This window comes from Gamsiella multidivaricata, assembly GCF_025024155.1.
Source record: "Gamsiella multidivaricata strain RSA 2152 chromosome Unknown BC939scaffold_33, whole genome shotgun sequence".
NCBI lineage: Eukaryota > Fungi > Mortierellomycota > Mortierellomycetes > Mortierellales > Mortierellaceae > Gamsiella > Gamsiella multidivaricata.
In genome coordinates this window covers 128,897-145,919 of record NW_026251741.1, presented here as the reverse complement: position 1 = coordinate 145,919, position 17,023 = coordinate 128,897, and the positions used below count along the sequence as shown (strand labels likewise).

The window sequence follows — 17,023 nt, the reverse complement described above, 5'->3', positions numbered from 1 at the left end:
GTGCTGACTCTTGCTTGTAATCCAATTCCTGCGAATGAGTGTTGAGGAGTGCATGTTGACAAGGCTGATCCTTTAGAACTGATCATTCTTCGCAGTCTATTGACAATAGAGCAAACCTTATTCTCTGAACCGAAAAGGGTTGGTGGCAAAAATGTTTTATGCATATGCTATTTTACACTAGATTGACAAAGAAAAAGAGCTAAAAAAAAAATCCTAGGAGAGCTGAAAGATATCGCTAGTCATCGATATGAATCGACTCCGTCCCGCACAGGTCATGATGGCTCCTTGGTGCGAGTTACATATGCTTAGTCTAGCTCCGGGTATAGACCTTGACAATCGAATCGGCCCCACCGGTGGCCAACAAGCCTGGCAAAGTCGAGTGGTATTTGACTGACATAACTCCCTCGCCGCTCTTACGGCGATGTCCTGTGAACTCTTGCAGGCAGGACCTCGTTGATGAACCAATATCCCAGAGCCGCACCGACCCATCATGTCCGCCAGAGCAGAGCACAAGCCCTGAGGGATCGATGTCGAGCGAGGAGACAGCATCCAGATGGGCGAGCATCGAGAACGAGCACGATCCCGAGTTGATGTCAAAGAATCGGATATAGCGGTCTTCGTGTCCTGAGATCACAATGGGCAGGGTTGGGTGGCAAACGATCTTATTGATCTGTGTTGCGGTCGTACCATCTATAGTCAACATAAAATTTGGTTAGAAAGGTTTAAAACAAATGCATAGGCGCAGGGGTTGCCATTTCAAGAAAAGGTCTTCTGTAAGCCCTTCACGCACCATAAGATTCGTTGCTCTTGAAGGCCAATATCTCTTTTCCAGTCTCGATATCAAACAGTTTGATGACGGCGTTCGAGTAGCTGACCACCATCTTCCTCAGATCTGTCGGACAAAAGTCGAGACTGGTGGGTGTCGGCAATTTGGCCAAGCCAGATGTGTATGCCGCCGTGGGTTCTGTGAGTTCTGAAGGTTCCAGTCCATTGTAGCCCCATGAAGATCGAAGAGGTGAGCCCTTGGTCTCTGTGTCCCAAATCTTTAGTGCCCCATCAGCGGATATCGAGGCCAGGAGCTGAGAAGATGAAATGGAAATGGGGAAGAGTCGGATGTCCCAAACAGTATCAGTGTGCCCGATAAAAGACGACATTGAAAGTGAGGGGTCTATTCAGGAATAAAACAGAGCGGCATAAGTATTATTCGATGGAAAAAGAGCCGTGGTAGCTTCTCAAACTGAGCGTTATGACTTACCGAGGCGCGCATACGTCTCCTTGTTCATTGGTACCATTTTCCATGATCGCACGGTCGAATCCATGCTAGAAGAGAAGCACTTATTTTGGTCCGCAGATATGGCGACCGCAGTGACGGGCTTCGTGTGTCCGCGGTACGTATGGACGGGCTCGATCTCACCATTCAGTTGCCTAGAGGCGTCAGAAGCAGGTATGCTATGGTCAGCAAGCTGCGTTGTATCATCCAGAATGATGGCACCCAACGCCCTCCTATTTACCTCTTGGAATCCTGGAGAGGTGCCTCCAAATTCCAACATTTCATAGTTCCGTCTTCTGAGCCAGACAAAAGGGCTTTATCTGAAGGGTGAAAAGCGATCGACCGCACAGTGTCGAGGTGTCTAATGAGGGATAAAGCATTCTCATGATTAATTTTCGATGCATACACGATAGTTGACGATAACATCATCCTGTGCCTCAAGACTTGCCTACGCAACGTCAATTTGGGGCGCCAGCGAGCAGGCTCATCCTCGAGGGCATCGCTTGTTTTTGTCCCTCCGCTGGTCTCCATAGATTCGGACTCGGAAATCCACAGGGACTCTAATTCATCTATTACGCACAAGGAGACACATGATGAGTATTCGATCCGCCATACAATGGGGTCCTTTTCTAGAAGCACGAGCACCGTTGCTTTGCCACATACCCTCCTCCTTGGTTCTCTTGCGGATCGAGTTTTTGGCAAGTCCAGGGTCCTGTTTAGATTTGTCCAAGTCCCAGCTTTTCACCATCTTGTTTAATTGTTCAGATGTGATATTGAACTTATCCTGCACATCCTTACTCTATAAGCATAAAAGAAATTATATATTGTTAACAAAAGCACGCCGCCAAGACGCATCCGTTCGAGTTGGAAGTTCAAGTGTCCACTCACCAATTGGGCCACGTCTTCCGCTTTAGCTCCTGCCTTTTTCTCGTTGGCATTTTCGGCCAGTTGACGACCAGCCTTTTCCAATTCTGCGCGCCATTGATCACCGGACACTGGCGAGTGAACAACAGTGACAGCCTCCTCTCTCTGGAAAGCCTCGAGAGCGCTTGGACTCTGTTCCTCCCTATTTCCATCGTCCATGCTGTCATCATTGCTCCGCTCGGTCTTCTGCGCTCCCTGCTTTTCTTTGTTGGGTGTATGAGCAGATGCAGTTTTCTTCATCTCGTCCGGGACAAAGCCGTTGATCAGCTTTGAAGGCTGTTGAGAAAAGTGCTGCTGTTTCAACGTAGCTTGGTTTCCATTTAGCTCTTCTACGGATCCATTGATGGCGGTAGTATCTGTGCCGTGAAGCGGGCTACTCGCAATAACCTTGGCCCTTGACAGTGAATCGAGAGTATCGATCGGGACAGAGTTGGACCTTGACAACGGAGGAGCAGCCGCCTGCAAATGAACACCTGCCGGGAAAAAGTCGCTGTGTCGGTTTCTACCGCCTCCACCTCGCAGGCCATTAGGGCCAGGTACTCGCTTGTCCAATTCATGGCGGCCAACTCGGCTTTGAGCTGGTGGCATTGCAGTTGTAATCGATTGGGGCACTGACGCTGTCAGGTAGCTGATCTCCTGCAGGCATCTATATGGAATTTTACTATGTGTTAGTGGTTCTCTGTGCTCTCCCCCTTTATATCATAATTGTGCAGGTGAATGTGTACGAGAATGTGCGGAGCGATCGATCGTGTCTTACATCCTCAAAAACTCCCTGCTCTTGGCTCTCCCTACAGGATCCAAACCAGTAGCGGAGGTGGGGCTCACTTGAGTCATGCTCACTCCTGATGCACTGTAAGCTGACATTCTATTCTGTGCCTTGTTATTGTTATTGGCATTGCTATTACTGTTGCTGTTGCTGTTGCCGTTACTGAGGGTATCCGTATTGCTGTTGTCGTTGCTAGCACTCTTTGCTTCTATTCATTTTGAAATACGATATAATGTTAAGACAGCGTCCTGGCACGATACGATATACGGGATAAGACATGAGAGCGGCACAGTGGGGGGAGGGAGGTGAGCGTCTTGTAATCGCTGCTCCTCGAAAATATAGAACTTACGCTGGATATCAACAGAATGATTGGTCTGCTTAGCTGCACCAGCGGCATTGTTGGCTTCGACATACTTGCTCCTGTTATTTAGTGTGAAAGTGGTTGAACCAAAGGAAATAATGCTCATTAGCATGCTAGCACGAGCGATGACTATCGCTCAAAGACATCAAGGACAACTGTAAAACAAGTCTAGGCAGTACCTTTCCTGGCGAAGTGCGTATTCCAGCATTTTAACACGCTTCATAAGGTCCATCTTTGTATTGTCCACGCCACGTTTCTCGCCTTCGAGGAACGCTATCCTGGCCTAATGGTCATGAGGTAAAGCATCAAGTTAAAGGGATAGATATTAGGACAGTGGGAAGAACACGGACGAAACAAAAGGCCATACATCCCCGTTCATGCTGACACATGCCAATCGTATCGGCGGACTGACTGGACGACCATGCATGCACATCGAAGCCTCGCAAACGGTAAAGCACTGTCAAGGCTGTCGCTTTGAGTCGACTGACATGTCCTTTACTGTTCATTTACCTTCATCCCTGCTTTTTCGATATCCCACTCGTTCCTATCACGCTCGAACCGACGCCATTCCGACTGTAGGAACTGGAGCACACTCGGAAAGGCATACTCGGCTACAGATGGTGCCTGTGGAGCAAATGACTGAAACTGGTTCATGGCTGCTGTAGGGCCTTGTTTAGAGTCGATTTGATGCTATAGTCGTCGTAGATTGTTGAGTTGGTTTGGAAGCAGTTGCACGCCTGATAGAAAGAAAAAAAGGGAAGCCAGTTTTAGCGACATGTCCGTGAGTATAATCAAAGCAACGACGTCGGGGTGCTTGATTTACCAAGTTGCTGAATAAACTGAAGACTCTGCAGAAGGCCGGTAACTGGGATGGTGCAGACGAGCGAGCGACAGACGTACCAGCACTGAGCGGGAAAAGCGGGAAGGGAACGAGAAGAGAGGAGGCTACGTGAGTCATTTGTAAATCAGTGTCCAAAGAGTAGGCCATGGATGTCGCCTGTTGGCATGCGTAGTCGTTGTTGTTGATGTAGTGGTGGTGGTGGTGGCAGCCATCCCCTCAGCTATTCCCTTCCTGCACAGCATAGCACAGTATAGCACAGTATAGCACAGTATAGCATAGCATAGCATAGCATAGCATAGCATAGCATAGCATAGCATAGCATGCCTAGGTCCAAAAGTCAGTCTGCACTTACGCCCACTTGGAGAAAGAGAGAGTGGTCTGCAGTAACGCCACTAACAAAGAGTAGATAAGAGGATGCTGGATGGAGACGGGATTCGAGTATGAGCTGGAGTGGGGGGGGGGGGTAGGACAGAGGAAAATGGTGACTGATTTAGAGATGGAGGATCGGAGAGAAGAGGAGTGAGGAGTGAGGAGTGAGGAGAGAAAGAAAGAAAGGAAGAAAGAGGAGCGCGTGTCGATGAGGAGTAGCTGTCGGATGGCATGAAGCATGCGAAAGCAAGTTGGCTCCACTCCCCCCCTCCCCATTCCGCTTGACCTGGCCTGACTGGCTTTGATCCAGTGACAAGTCAGACCAATGATGGCCGGTGGGGCAGAAGGAGCCCTGCTGAGAAAATGAATTCCCCTTTTTTTTTTTTTTTACGAAAAAGACTGAGTGGCCACGAGGTGTGCTCACTCCCCATCCCGCCCCTCTCTCCCTACACCGTACCACACCATAGACAACCATATGTTTCTTTGATAGCCTCCTTCTCTGGGATTCCACGAGAGTTACTTCTGTATGTGCACCAGCACCTGCTTTCCTTGTAATGTATACCAGCACAAAGACCGACAAAGGGGGAAGAAGACTCATACATCGATGTAGCAATGCAACCATTCCCCCTCCTCTGCCACAGATTGTATGCGCAACTGATACCACTACAACATCTCGACTAGACGCGTCTTTTTTTTCTTACAATTCAATATATTATTACGCTTTCTACCCTCGAGATCTACAGCTTTGCCTTGCCGCCAATCACCCTCTGGTGCTCCTCTGTCTTGAAAGGCTTGTACACATGACCATCCAACCACAACATCTCATCCTTGATCGCCACAGGATCCAATCCCTCCTTCACCAGCTCGACCTTGCGCTGCTTGAACGTGCCTGTCATCTCCATCTCCGGCACCTTGCGGATAAAGATCGGGACAGAGTACCGTGGCAGGTTCTTGAGCGCATATTCTGCAAACTTGTCCCACTGCATCGAGTCCTTGGCCACAATCGCTGCCATGCCTGCACGGCCATCATGGCCCGGCACCTCCACTCCATAGATATTGACCTCAATACAGTCAGGGTAGAGCGAAAGCACCTCCGAGACCTCTGCCGTCGATACGTTCTCGGATTTCCACCGGAACGTGTCTCCGACCCGATCGCCAAAGTAAAAGTATCCATCAGAGTCGCGGCGAAGGATGTCGCCGGTGCGGAAGTACGTGTCCCCTGAAGAAAGAAATCGACCAGTAGAAGGGAAATCAATAAAAAAAAAATCCAAGGAGACGAAGGAGCAAGAACCAAGAGGATAGCAACACGAGAACATACCAACTTTAAAGACATCCTTTGCAATCTTTTTGCTCGTTGCGCTCGCGTTTTGATGGTATCCCTTAAAGTCACGATTGGGATCTGTTGTCTCGACAAGCGTCAACAGCTCTCCTGGCTCTCCGGGGCGACACTATTGTACAAAAAAAAATATGGCGAGCAAACATAATTAGCCAAGTGCAAATGAGGTATCGCTGGTAATCCCACGCCTGTGTAACAAGATATAAGCTGTTGCGTTACCTCAATGCAACGTCCATTCTTGTCTCGAATCAGCTCCTCGGTCTGGATATCAAACTGAGCAATCTTCAGTCCCTTATCCATCAACCTGGCCACAGTACCTCGGTAACCAATGGCGCCTGTACCGTTGGGACCAGTGTTGTAGTTGGTCAGGGCTCCAGTGCCCTCGGTTGAGGCATACCACTCTCCGATCAATGGGATTCCAAAGCGATCCCTGAATCGAGTCCACACATCGGGTCTCATTCCGTTGCCGTGGGCCAATCGAATAGAGTGCACCTTGTCCAACGGTGATTCGGGTACATTCAGCAGGTATCTACAAATCTCGCCAATGTACTGGATCACTGTAACATTGTTGGCGCGGCAGTCGTCCCAGAAATTAGTTGCTGAGAACTTGCGGGCAAGGACGACCGTTGCTCCGCAGTTCCAAGAAAGACACATGCCAAGGGCCGCAGCGGCACTATGGTACAGAGGCAAGGAGACGTAAATGCGATCTTTCTCAGTGAAGTTGTAAAATCTGGCCCAAAAGAGTGACCCCGCTATAATAAAATGGAAATCAATTGAGAGTCATGGTTAACGGTCGCCTCAAGCATGTATTGCAGCATCACTGTCGATTGACTACACGACCGAGACCAACAAAGACTTACTGTTGGCACGAGTGTGAGAGAAGCGTCCAGCTTTGGGCAAACCGGTTGTTCCAGAGGTGTAGATCAACATTGCGATATCATTCGCGGTTGTACCGCGTCGGAGGTGCTCTGGGGTATCAGCGTCGGGGTATTGGGACAGATCAACGGGCATGGCAAAGTCGGCATGCCTAGACTCGCCGTAAGAATAGATGACATAGCCCATGTCGCGGATCTCGTCCAAAGAGTTCGCGATTGAGGTTGTCAGCTCCGTGTCCATGATGAGGATGGGGGACGTCGCGGTGCGGAGGGAGTGTGTCAGGGGCTTTCCGGTGAGGTTGGTGTTGATGAAGGCACCAGTTGCGCCGATCTTGTTGATGCCCAACCACCAGAAGATGAATGCGGGGCTGTTAAGCATGAAGAGCGAGACGATGTCTCCGCGCTTCACGCCCTTGGAGAGTAGCCAGTTTCCGACCCTGTTCGATGCTATCCGGAAAAAACGAAATAAAACAATAGAAAAATGCGGCCTAAGCGTGAGAAACAGAGAGTAACGACACTCGACAGGTGCGATCGATCGGTCGATCGCGATCGAAGGTTCGCCGCGCATGACATGAGCACTCTGTGTCTGATGAGATTCTGCCCCGTACCTGTGGGGCTGCAAACCATAATCCAATCTTTTGTTTTTGTCGCTGCTCACCAGGTTGTGGAGAAGTGCAAAACTGTGGAGCGATGGATAGACAAAAAGAAATAGAGACACCGCCAGGAACAGCGGCACACAACAAAAAGGTGCCTTCATAGTTCCATAATTACTTTGGAACATTTGCAGGAACTACCCCGCGCCCTCCTCCTCCCCCTCGCACTTTAAGATCAGAAAAGGAACAATGGCATGTCAATCCTATACTTACCAAGGTGGATATCGCGGTAAGTGTACGACTTGCCCTCAAAGACCAGCGCCTCGCGGTCAGGGTTCTTGCGGTAGCACTCATCAAAGCGATATGTCAAGTTGACAGTGTCGTTCTTCTCGATGGCCTTGTATGCCAGCTTTGAACTGACAAGACTCCCGATGAGCCTTGCATCCCGAGGGATCGACAGCTTGGAGCTTACATACATGGCCGCAGGAACAGCGGCAGCAACAACTGGGAGGGCTGCATTGGGAAAGTGCAGCAGGTGAAACAGGGGTCCAAAGAAAGAAAGAAAGTAATGAGGAACAGTGAGCGGCCTGGTTGACATTCGACATGCGAATGCAAAACTCATCTCATTCCGTTGCTACTCACCAACCATGGTCTAATAACAGAGCAGAAGGGGTAGGGTTGTAGAGAGAGTGGAGAGTGCTGTAGTCGGAGGGGGAGTGGTAATGGGGCAGCAAGAGAGAACAAGAAGCTGAGGGAGCTGGAGCTGGAGCTGGCCCTTTAGTCCGTTGGCTTTATAGCAGCGGAGTAACAGCCAGCCAAAATAGCCGGGGAGGGAATTCAATTGCCCGGCGGAGACGTCTGTGTCCAGTCGGCTCGGCCTTTGCCCGGAGTCGCGTCTGCAATGAAACTACGTACGACGTCCGTGTCCAGTATTGGACGGCCAATGCAGGTCCGCTTTTACAGCATAGCAGTGGCAGCAGTGGCAGCAGTGGCCACATCGTACTAAATACCTGTGTATACCCGCCACACAGAACATCCGTGGCCATCGTGTGCTCTCCCCCCCCGCGGCGCATCGTGCAGTGGGCGGCCAACTACATCCACGCAGATTGCTCAGAGACGACGTCTGTGCGTTGCAACACAGGAGTGAAACCACCTCTCTTCCCTGGAATGGTCCGCATCTGCGGCCCTTCTCTTGGTGGCAAGTCCGGCTCCTATTCATGTCAGAGCAATGTACTCTGGCTTACTGCGCCCTGGCTTCGCAAGGGTCATTGAACGGCGACCTCTATATCAATCCATCGTACAGAATTCCGGTTCGATGGGTTTCTGAGGTAACAATGGTTACTTTGACAAAGACTACCAGGGAGCTGTGCTCCCCCATACTCTTACTCTATACATAGCGTCAGTGGACGGGTGCAATCGACCTACACGAGCTATTTATTTCACGGGAATCTTTGCTGACATGCTCTAAAGATACCACCGCGAACGTATTTGACAGTGACAGTAGAACCATCGACATCCTATTCTTACGTCTTCCGCAATTTAAAAAGCGGTTAAACATTCATTTCACACAGGGCATCATTCTTTCCATGCTATTCATCGACGACGATCATCCTAAGGTCGCATGAGGAGCTGCAGCTTCCGCTGGCTACTATCTTGCATCGCTTCAAGCTCGTCTCATTAATGTCTAATCGTTACTTTTTTCTTCTGTCCTATGTATCCCGCGACTATACCGCAGCTATTGATGATCCTGAAGATCGAAAGGTCACATTTCATAGAAACAGTTATATCAAATCGCAGACGTTGGAGGCCGGTAATAAATGAAGGTAATGAGATGTTACTAGAAGCAATTTTCTACCGTTGTGCCGTGGTAGAAATTTATATGCATAGTCACACATTCCCTCCTGCGACAGCGCAGGGTCTTAACGTTCGGACCTGAGGAGCAGGATTTCTCGATGATATGCAATATCGGACCAACGCCAGACGAAGAGGAAGACCACGCATGGACAATAGCTGAATGGCTACATGGGATAAACTGGTTTCTGTCCGGTCATCTCATAGCGGAGTCTTGATAGAAAAGATTAGCGTGCGACATGTGTGTGTGAAACGGACGCAGACGCACAGACAGTCGAACCACGTTTGGGTTTTCAGGTACTCCTGTTGGTCTTGTTGACATGTGCCATATCTTCGTCAAAATTGACCATTCTGGCGACCACAAGCGGACACATGAGAACATACATGACTATTTTACTCTCGTATCTTTCTATTGATTACCCATCATAGGCGCACCTCAATGACCTCGCTTCATTCGAGCGCAGTGTCCGTGGCCCTGTGCTATTTGCGCCTCTCGCCGTTCCCTCATAATTAGGCTACCGGTACCCTTCATGGCCATCGAGGGAAAAAAGATGAAAAAAAAAAAAGTAAACCACCATGGTGACTACGGCGAATGGTGGGTCAATTGTCGTAGGAGAGCGTTTGGGCATGCCTTTGAGGGCAGTAGGTGGTATGGATGCGATGCACGAGGATCGAAATAAACACCGTCCCAATGAAGGCGGACCCCCATCCCGTCAGGGGTACTGGAAGTTGCCCAGCGATAACAGCTCTGTGCCAGACATTTTAATTGCCAGTAAGGTTTCCAGCTGCTCGCTCCGGATTCGCTGCATTCCTTATGTCCGCCACAGTCTAGTCTTCCTTCCAGCCTTCCAGCCTTCCAGCCTTCCAGCCCTCCTGGCTGGTCCCACCCAACGGAGCGGACATTTGCTGTCCTTGTTTACTTATTATTATTATTATTTTTTCGCTCTATCTTATTTTTACAAGTCCCATCCACGAGCGATTGTCTTCTACCCTCGCCCTCTCTTCCTTCTCCCTTCCTTCCTCCCTTCCTTCTTTCCTTCCCTCTCTCCCTTCCTCTCCTCATCCTCATCCCCTCACCTCTTCCGCACCCTCATCCCCGATCCACAAGTCGTAAGAATGGCTCCCCCAAACGTTATCGAAGAGTCTATCCGTCACAGGATCGTCCTCCAAGGCGAGCCCCAGACCAAGAGCAACTACGAGCAAGGCTACATGCCCATGGACTTCACCATCAAGGAAATCCGTGATGCCATCCCTGCCCACCTCTTTGTCCGCGACACCACCAAATCCATCATGCACGTCGCCAAGGATCTGATCACAATCGCCGCCGTCTTTTATTGTGCTACCTTCATTGAGACCCTGCCCTCGCTCGCCCTGCGAATCCCTGCCTGGATCGCTTACTGGATCATTCAGGGCACTGTGATGGTTGGTCCCTGGATTTTAGCTCACGGTAAGACATCAAAACAAATCAACAGCGAAAAATTAGTCAACCGTCGCTGCGAACACAGATCGGCATCTCTGGACTTAAAAAAATATTACTGATACTTCAATTCGACAATTATAGAGTGCGGCCATGGCGCTTTCTCGGACAACAAGACCGTCAACACCATCTTTGGCTGGACCCTCCACTCGGCTCTCCTGGTCCCATACCAAGCATGGCAAATGTCCCACTCTAAGCACCACAAGGGTACCGGATCCATGACCAAGGACGTGGTCTTTATTCCCGCCACCCGCTCATACTTGGGTCTCCCTCCACTGGAAAAGAAGAACCAGGATGACCTCTCTGAACTGGATCATCACCACGACCATGAAGAGTCTATCTTTGCTGAGACGCCTCTCTACACCCTTATCGTCCTCGTCTTGATCCTGACCTTTGGCTGGCCTCTTTATCTGATCAAGAACATGTCTGGTCAGGAGGCGCCTCACTGGGTCAACCACTTCCAAACCATCGCCCCTCTTTTCGAGCCCCACCAGGCCAAGAACATTTTCTACTCGAACTGCGGTATTGTCGCCATGGTCTCGATCTTGACCTATCTCTCGATTGTCTTCTCGCCCCTGACCGTTTTCATGTACTATGGCATCCCTTACCTTGGTGTCAATGCCTGGATCGTCTGCATCACTTACCTCCAGCACACCGACCCCATGGTCCCCCACTTCCGCGACAACGTCTGGAACTTCCAGCGTGGAGCTGCCTGCACCGTCGACCGCTCCTTTGGCAAGATTGTTGATCACCTGCACCACCACATCGGCGACTCGCATCAGTGCCACCACATGTTCTCTCAGATGCCCTTCTACAACGCCGTTGAGGCCACCAAGCACTTGAAGGCCAAGCTTGGCAAGTACTATCTCCAGGATGACACACCGATCGCCAAGGCCCTCTACCGCAACTGGCGACAATGCAAATTTGTTGAGGACGAGGGTGAAGTTGTCTTTTACAAGCACTAAAACTCTTCCCCATCCAGAAGCATGTGCCATCGATATATCACCACAATCATCCCTCTCTGCATGATACACAAGACTCTTAGAACCATATGCATTTGTATATATAGACCAAGTTTCTTATTACAGTTATGAACACTCAAAGATCTCTCTTCATATGTCCCAATGGGAAAGGCACGAGTGGGTTTACAGAGATAAGGTGCAAGAAAATGAGCCCCGACTCTGACTTTGCCACAATACCTTCATCCTAACTTACACGTGATAGATAAAGGATAAACTGCGTTTTTTGGCCACGAAATCGTTTCATGACAAAAAACGACAAAGGAAACGATGGCAGCATCACAACAGCAGGTCTTTGAAAGGTTCGAAAGCTACGACTTTGAGAATGACTCAACCTTTCAGGTAATGGGTGCAGCAGCTCCGGAGGAACAAACAAACAGAAGAAATTCGAATGCATCATTGTCAGGACCAAAAGCAACTGAAAAAAAAACATGTTTCTCCTTGTCTGGACAACAACGTAGAGCGGTCTCAAGTCAATTGTTAGCAACAACCAAAACAAGTCGGAGAAGGAGCAGCGGGATGCTATAGAGAACGCCAAATATTTTTATTTTACTCGGTAAGCGAGGAAAAGGATCTATCAATCATCGTGAACAATGTTTCCGCGGACTCCCACGCGTCCGTCGTCAATATATGTGCCCACTAACTTTGTTCTCTGTACGATATTATGGACAGATTTGTCCAAAGCTTTGATTACAACCAATACAAGGCATGGCGTGCGCAGAAATCGACCAATGCCGGTGCATCATCAGAAGAATCGAAAATGGCATCTTCGGAGAGCGATACTACTAGCATGGCAGTGGAATCTCAATCCTCTGACCCAGCATCTGCAGCAACGTCTGCAGGTAAGCAACATCAACCCAGACAACCCTTGAAATGATTTTCATTTCAGTCTATTGGTACTCGGATAAAAGATCCTTACTGTTTCTGTTTCTTTCGATACCAGATCCAACCTATCCAAAATCGTTCCAGGAGATTTGTGAGCTGATCGCGGCAGGAAAACCCATCCCAGGTAGGATGTCTATGCAGACTTGTAACAGAGAAAGGCGTCGTGTCAATGTTAGCTGAAAATGGCGGTCAACACAAACACACTGATTTTTTATTTTATTTTTTCGTCTTTTCTTCTGTAGGCATCCGCCAAATTCCAAACAATCTGGCGGAAGGAACACCTAGTGAAGCCAAGTTGGCCCCTAAGCCGAAGCCATGGGAACAAAAGAAGGCTGCCGCTGCTGTAGCTACTACAGCATCGACCACTGATACCTCTGCGACAACAGCCCCAGAGTCCACTCAAGAGTCCACGGCGTAACATGTAGTCAGCGCTCAACCCAATAAACGATATATTCGCAAACGGAATGGAATCGAAGGGCCATATAGGAAGTTGACTCTGCTGTAATTTGCAGGCAATCGACGTAGAAAGTATCCGTGTCGCGCTATCTTGTCCAAAGAGAGATGCCACATCTTCAGCTGCTATTTCTACGTTCGTTACTCTCTTCTTCATTCTCCGCACTACTTAACCGTTGCCACCAAATTTGTTTAGCAGTAGTGGCTTATGTTTACTCATAGCATACAAAAAAAAAAAAAAAAGCTGCAGCTCGTGTGTCCCGCTGCTGGCCTAGGCATCCCATCCTTTCATCACCCCATTCGACGACGACCTTGGTCTTTCTCTGCTCTAGCTGTTTTCCACGTTACATTCGACAGCTCGACAGGACATACGACACATAACACCTTCCCGTTCACCATGTTTGGCATCCCTCAAAAGAAGGCACGCACAGAGGCCCCAAAGGCAGTGGCCCCACGCCTCTTTGTACCTTTTCGAGCCATTGGATATGTCACCAATGAGATCCCCTTCAACATCCAGGCCAAAGGCCAGGCGTACTTCCTGACGACCTGCGTTGGCACGACCTTCCATATCTACGACGTCGCCAAGATGAATCTGCTCTTTGTCGGTATGTTCATAGGAACCAGCGAAGGAATATTCGGCAGTTTGATATCTAATGCTGATGTACACTGTGCGAATGAACTAACAAGGATCTAATTTTCAATTTTGGGGGGGGAAAAAAATGATCAGGAGCACATACATCGACACCTATCACGGCTTTGGCAGTACTCGGCGATCTGGTCTTTGTAGCATGCGGATCTGATGTTGTTTCGTACAAGCGAGCAAAGGAAGTCGGTCGGTTCTCATGCGGGACAGATCCTAGACTTTCAATAGTATCACTGGAGATCTTTGGCCAACACATTATTTCAATCTGCAGTGACAATACCGTCAAGTTGAACGACCATAGCACTGGAGGTAAATATTTTGACGAAGGAGAAGGCTGAACTTGATGAAGTACACTGTAACAAGGTCCTAGTAGTAGCTAATATCGTTTCAATCCATTTTACCGAATAGAGCTCTACACCACCATCGACTTTGACTCTTCATTCACAGTTACAACCCTTATCCACCCCAGCACATACCTCAATAAGGTCCTCATTGGAAGCAACCAGGGGACAATGCAGCTCTGGAACATTCGCACCAGCACAATGGTCTATGCTTTCAAGGGATTCAACTCGCCTGTCACCTGCTTCACCCAGTCACCTGTTGTCGACGTTATTGCGGTCGGTCTTTTGGACGGCTCGGTCGTTCTTCATAACATCAGGACAGATACCACCATCATGACCATGAGGCAAGAAGGAAAGGTCACAGCTGTATCTTTCCGCACAGGTAGGCGCGCAAGGACGTCAATGGCTTTGGATCTGTACAACCCAATTAAGTCTTCTATCTAATGCCTATACCCATCTTTACTCACCTATAGATGATCAGCATGTGATGGCTACCGCGAACATGTACGGTGACATCGCACTCTGGGATTTGGATCGGCAAAAAGTGCTCCATGTGATGAAGGGTGCCCACGATGGAACGATCCCTTCTATCCAGTTTTTGAACGGACAGCCCATCTTGATGACCTCAGGAGCCGACAACTCTGTGAAGCAGTGGATCTTTGACAGCTTGGATGGTCTACCCCGTCTTTTGAAGTCTAGGAGCGGCCACCACCAACCCCCAACACACATCAATTATTACGGCGAGGATGGACACTTTATTCTCTCTGCTGGTCGTGATCGTTCGTTGAGGGCTTTTTCGACCGTCCGTGATTCACAATCAGTCGAATTGTCGCAGGGATCGCTGAGTAAAAAGTCAAGGTTGCTGAACCTCAAGATTGACGAGCTCAAGCTGCCCCTGATCACGACTGTCGCAGCAGCACCAGCCAAGGAGAAGGAGTGGGACAACATCTTGACGGCTCATTGGAACGAGCCGGGCGTACGCTCATGGAACTACCAACGAAAGGTTTTAGGATCTCACCTCATGACCCCCAAGGATGGATCCTCAACCAAGACTGTCGCCATCAGCACATGCGGAAACTTTGGCTTTGTGGGCTCGGCATCTGGAGGCATTGATATGTTCAACATGCAGTCTGGGATCCACCGCCGTTCCTTTTCTGAGGATGGCCACAGCAAGGCTGTGACGGGGCTCCAGTCGGATCGCTTGAACAAGAGCCTTGTCTCGGGATCGTTGGATGGACTGTTGAAGTTGTGGGATATCAAGTCCGGAAAGTGCGAACATACCATGGAGATGCCTTCGCCCATCACCCATTTGCTGCTCTACCCTGAAAACAATATCTTGGCGGTCATTTGCGATGATCTATGCATACGTATTGTCGATATCGAGAATCGTCGTGTCGTCCGTGAGTTCTGGGGTCACTCGAACCGTATTACTGACATGGTAAGGTGTTCTCATATGTATTGTCGACATTAGTTGGTTGCATTTTTAGATGCGATCTTACTGCAATATGGAGGTGCTCGTCGTATTAACCATATTTTATCCTATAACAGACGTTCAGTCCTGATGGCCACTGGCTGGTGTCTTCATCTTTGGATGCTACGATCCGCACCTGGGATCTGCCCACGGGACATATGGTCGACATTTTCAGATGCGAGAGCATTGCGACGAGTTTGTCCTTTTCGCCTACAGGAGACTATCTGGCTACGGCGCATGTGGACAATGTTGGTATCTTTTTGTGGGCGAACCGCATGCAGTTCACGACTGTGTCATTGAGGAGCATTACTGAGGACGATGTCATCCGTGTCGGTCTGCCTACCTCGTCTACAATGGAGGACGATGGTGATGAAGGTAAGGCATACATTTTTTGTTGTGTTTATTGACAGTCCATGACAATTTTCGTTATTCCACATGGTTGCTGACAAGCTGTCGTACCCTTGTTCCGCGTCTATAATTTTACTCTGCATCAGTCGAAAACATTTACACGACCAACGAGGAGGTTCTCGCTCTGGAGCCAACAATTGAGACACCAGAACAACTGACAGAGCAGATGATCACGCTCTCACTCCTTCCGAAATCCAAGTGGCAGACATTGCTGAATTTGGACGTGATCAAGGCCAGGAACAAGCCCAAGGAGGCTCCCAAGGCGCCCGAAAAGGCACCCTTCTTCTTGAACACATTGCCTGGTGTTGAGCCCAAGTTTGTGGCCACCAAGGAGGACGAGGAGCGGGCACATGTGGCAGACACCAAGATGATCCGCATGGGCATGCTCCAGCCCGAGACGGTCTTTATGACGCTTCTTAAGAGAGGCCACAACACTAGAGCGACACACCATATAGTGAACGCGGGTCAGAAGGATCAACAGACGGTGGTGGTCGAGCGCGATTACTCTGATTTCTTTGACCACCTCAAGACACTGAATCCCTCGGCTGTGGATTTCGAGTTGAGGTCCATGTCACTGGATAACGACCTGGCGGAGCCGAGGTACTTCTTGGAGGCTATCGAGTATCTGCTGAGCATGAGGAGGGATTTTGAGTTGGCAGAGGCATACCTGAACCTGTTCTTGAGGATCCATGGCGATGTACTGGTGGCCAACCCGGACGCTGGATTGGATGATGAAGACGAGGACGACGAAGATGACGAAGACGAGGATAGTGAGATGGAGAGCGACGACGATGATGATGACGAGCGCAGCAACAGCAGAAAGTTGAAAGTCAAAGTTAATGCTACGAAGGCAGGTCCCTTGAGTGTCAGCATGCGGTTGAGGCGGTTGGTATCGGAACATCAGCGGGAGTGGAAACGGTTGGAAGAGCTGTTCCAGAGTACACTCTGCTTGATTGAATTTATGAGGACCAAGGCATAATTCCTTTTTTTTTTTATATATTTTTTGTCCGCACAAGCACTCGACCAGCATTAGATTCTCTTCATCTCTTCCCATTACTCGTTCATAGTACCGTTTTATTAAAATAAACTCCCCCCGCACCTTTGCATTGTTCAATCGATAACAAGCAATCTGTATTTTAT

General features: G+C 49.2%; 5 protein-coding genes across 5 annotated transcripts; 3 read left to right on the top strand and 2 right to left on the bottom strand.

Moving 5' to 3' along the window:
- Window positions 1-144: 144 nt before the first annotated feature.
- Window positions 145-4,163, bottom strand: BC939DRAFT_163486 (WD40-repeat-containing domain protein). The gene is made up of 12 exons (XM_051550309.1): window positions 4,145-4,163; window positions 3,832-4,058; window positions 3,501-3,604; window positions 3,310-3,380; window positions 2,952-3,168; window positions 2,159-2,840; window positions 1,934-2,069; window positions 1,719-1,839; window positions 1,512-1,631; window positions 1,256-1,425; window positions 791-1,168; window positions 145-690 (listed from the first exon to the last, which is right to left on the bottom strand). The coding sequence occupies exons 2-12, from the start codon at window positions 3,973-3,975 to the stop codon at window positions 311-313; spliced, it is 2,523 nt and encodes an 840-aa protein (XP_051412115.1). The 5' UTR covers window positions 3,976-4,058; window positions 4,145-4,163; the 3' UTR covers window positions 145-310.
- A 993-nt stretch (window positions 4,164-5,156) lies between these two features.
- BC939DRAFT_451715 (putative FAT1-long-chain fatty acid transporter) lies at window positions 5,157-8,086 on the bottom strand. Its single transcript, XM_051555711.1, has 6 exons — window positions 7,978-8,086; window positions 7,609-7,848; window positions 6,728-7,189; window positions 6,087-6,619; window positions 5,850-5,979; window positions 5,157-5,750 (listed from the first exon to the last, which is right to left on the bottom strand). The coding sequence occupies exons 1-6, from the start codon at window positions 7,982-7,984 to the stop codon at window positions 5,269-5,271; spliced, it is 1,854 nt and encodes a 617-aa protein (XP_051412114.1). The 5' UTR covers window positions 7,985-8,086; the 3' UTR covers window positions 5,157-5,268.
- A 2,069-nt stretch (window positions 8,087-10,155) lies between these two features.
- On the top strand, window positions 10,156-11,813 carry BC939DRAFT_451710 (omega3 desaturase). The gene is made up of 2 exons (XM_051555710.1): window positions 10,156-10,633; window positions 10,748-11,813. Exons 1-2 carry the CDS (start codon window positions 10,303-10,305, stop codon window positions 11,626-11,628), a joined length of 1,212 nt encoding a protein of 403 aa, XP_051412113.1. The 5' UTR covers window positions 10,156-10,302; the 3' UTR covers window positions 11,629-11,813.
- Window position 11,814: 1 nt separating this feature from the next.
- BC939DRAFT_451709 (uncharacterized protein) lies at window positions 11,815-13,030 on the top strand. Its single transcript, XM_051555709.1, has 5 exons — window positions 11,815-12,024; window positions 12,144-12,238; window positions 12,355-12,524; window positions 12,626-12,691; window positions 12,810-13,030. The coding sequence occupies exons 1-5, from the start codon at window positions 11,953-11,955 to the stop codon at window positions 12,983-12,985; spliced, it is 579 nt and encodes a 192-aa protein (XP_051412112.1). The 5' UTR covers window positions 11,815-11,952; the 3' UTR covers window positions 12,986-13,030.
- Window positions 13,031-13,290: 260 nt separating this feature from the next.
- BC939DRAFT_493073 (Utp21 specific WD40 associated putative domain-containing protein) lies at window positions 13,291-16,955 on the top strand. The gene is made up of 6 exons (XM_051559546.1): window positions 13,291-13,625; window positions 13,748-13,972; window positions 14,072-14,386; window positions 14,478-15,442; window positions 15,553-15,850; window positions 15,970-16,955. The coding sequence occupies exons 1-6, from the start codon at window positions 13,418-13,420 to the stop codon at window positions 16,860-16,862; spliced, it is 2,904 nt and encodes a 967-aa protein (XP_051412111.1). The 5' UTR covers window positions 13,291-13,417; the 3' UTR covers window positions 16,863-16,955.
- Window positions 16,956-17,023: the final 68 nt, after the last annotated feature.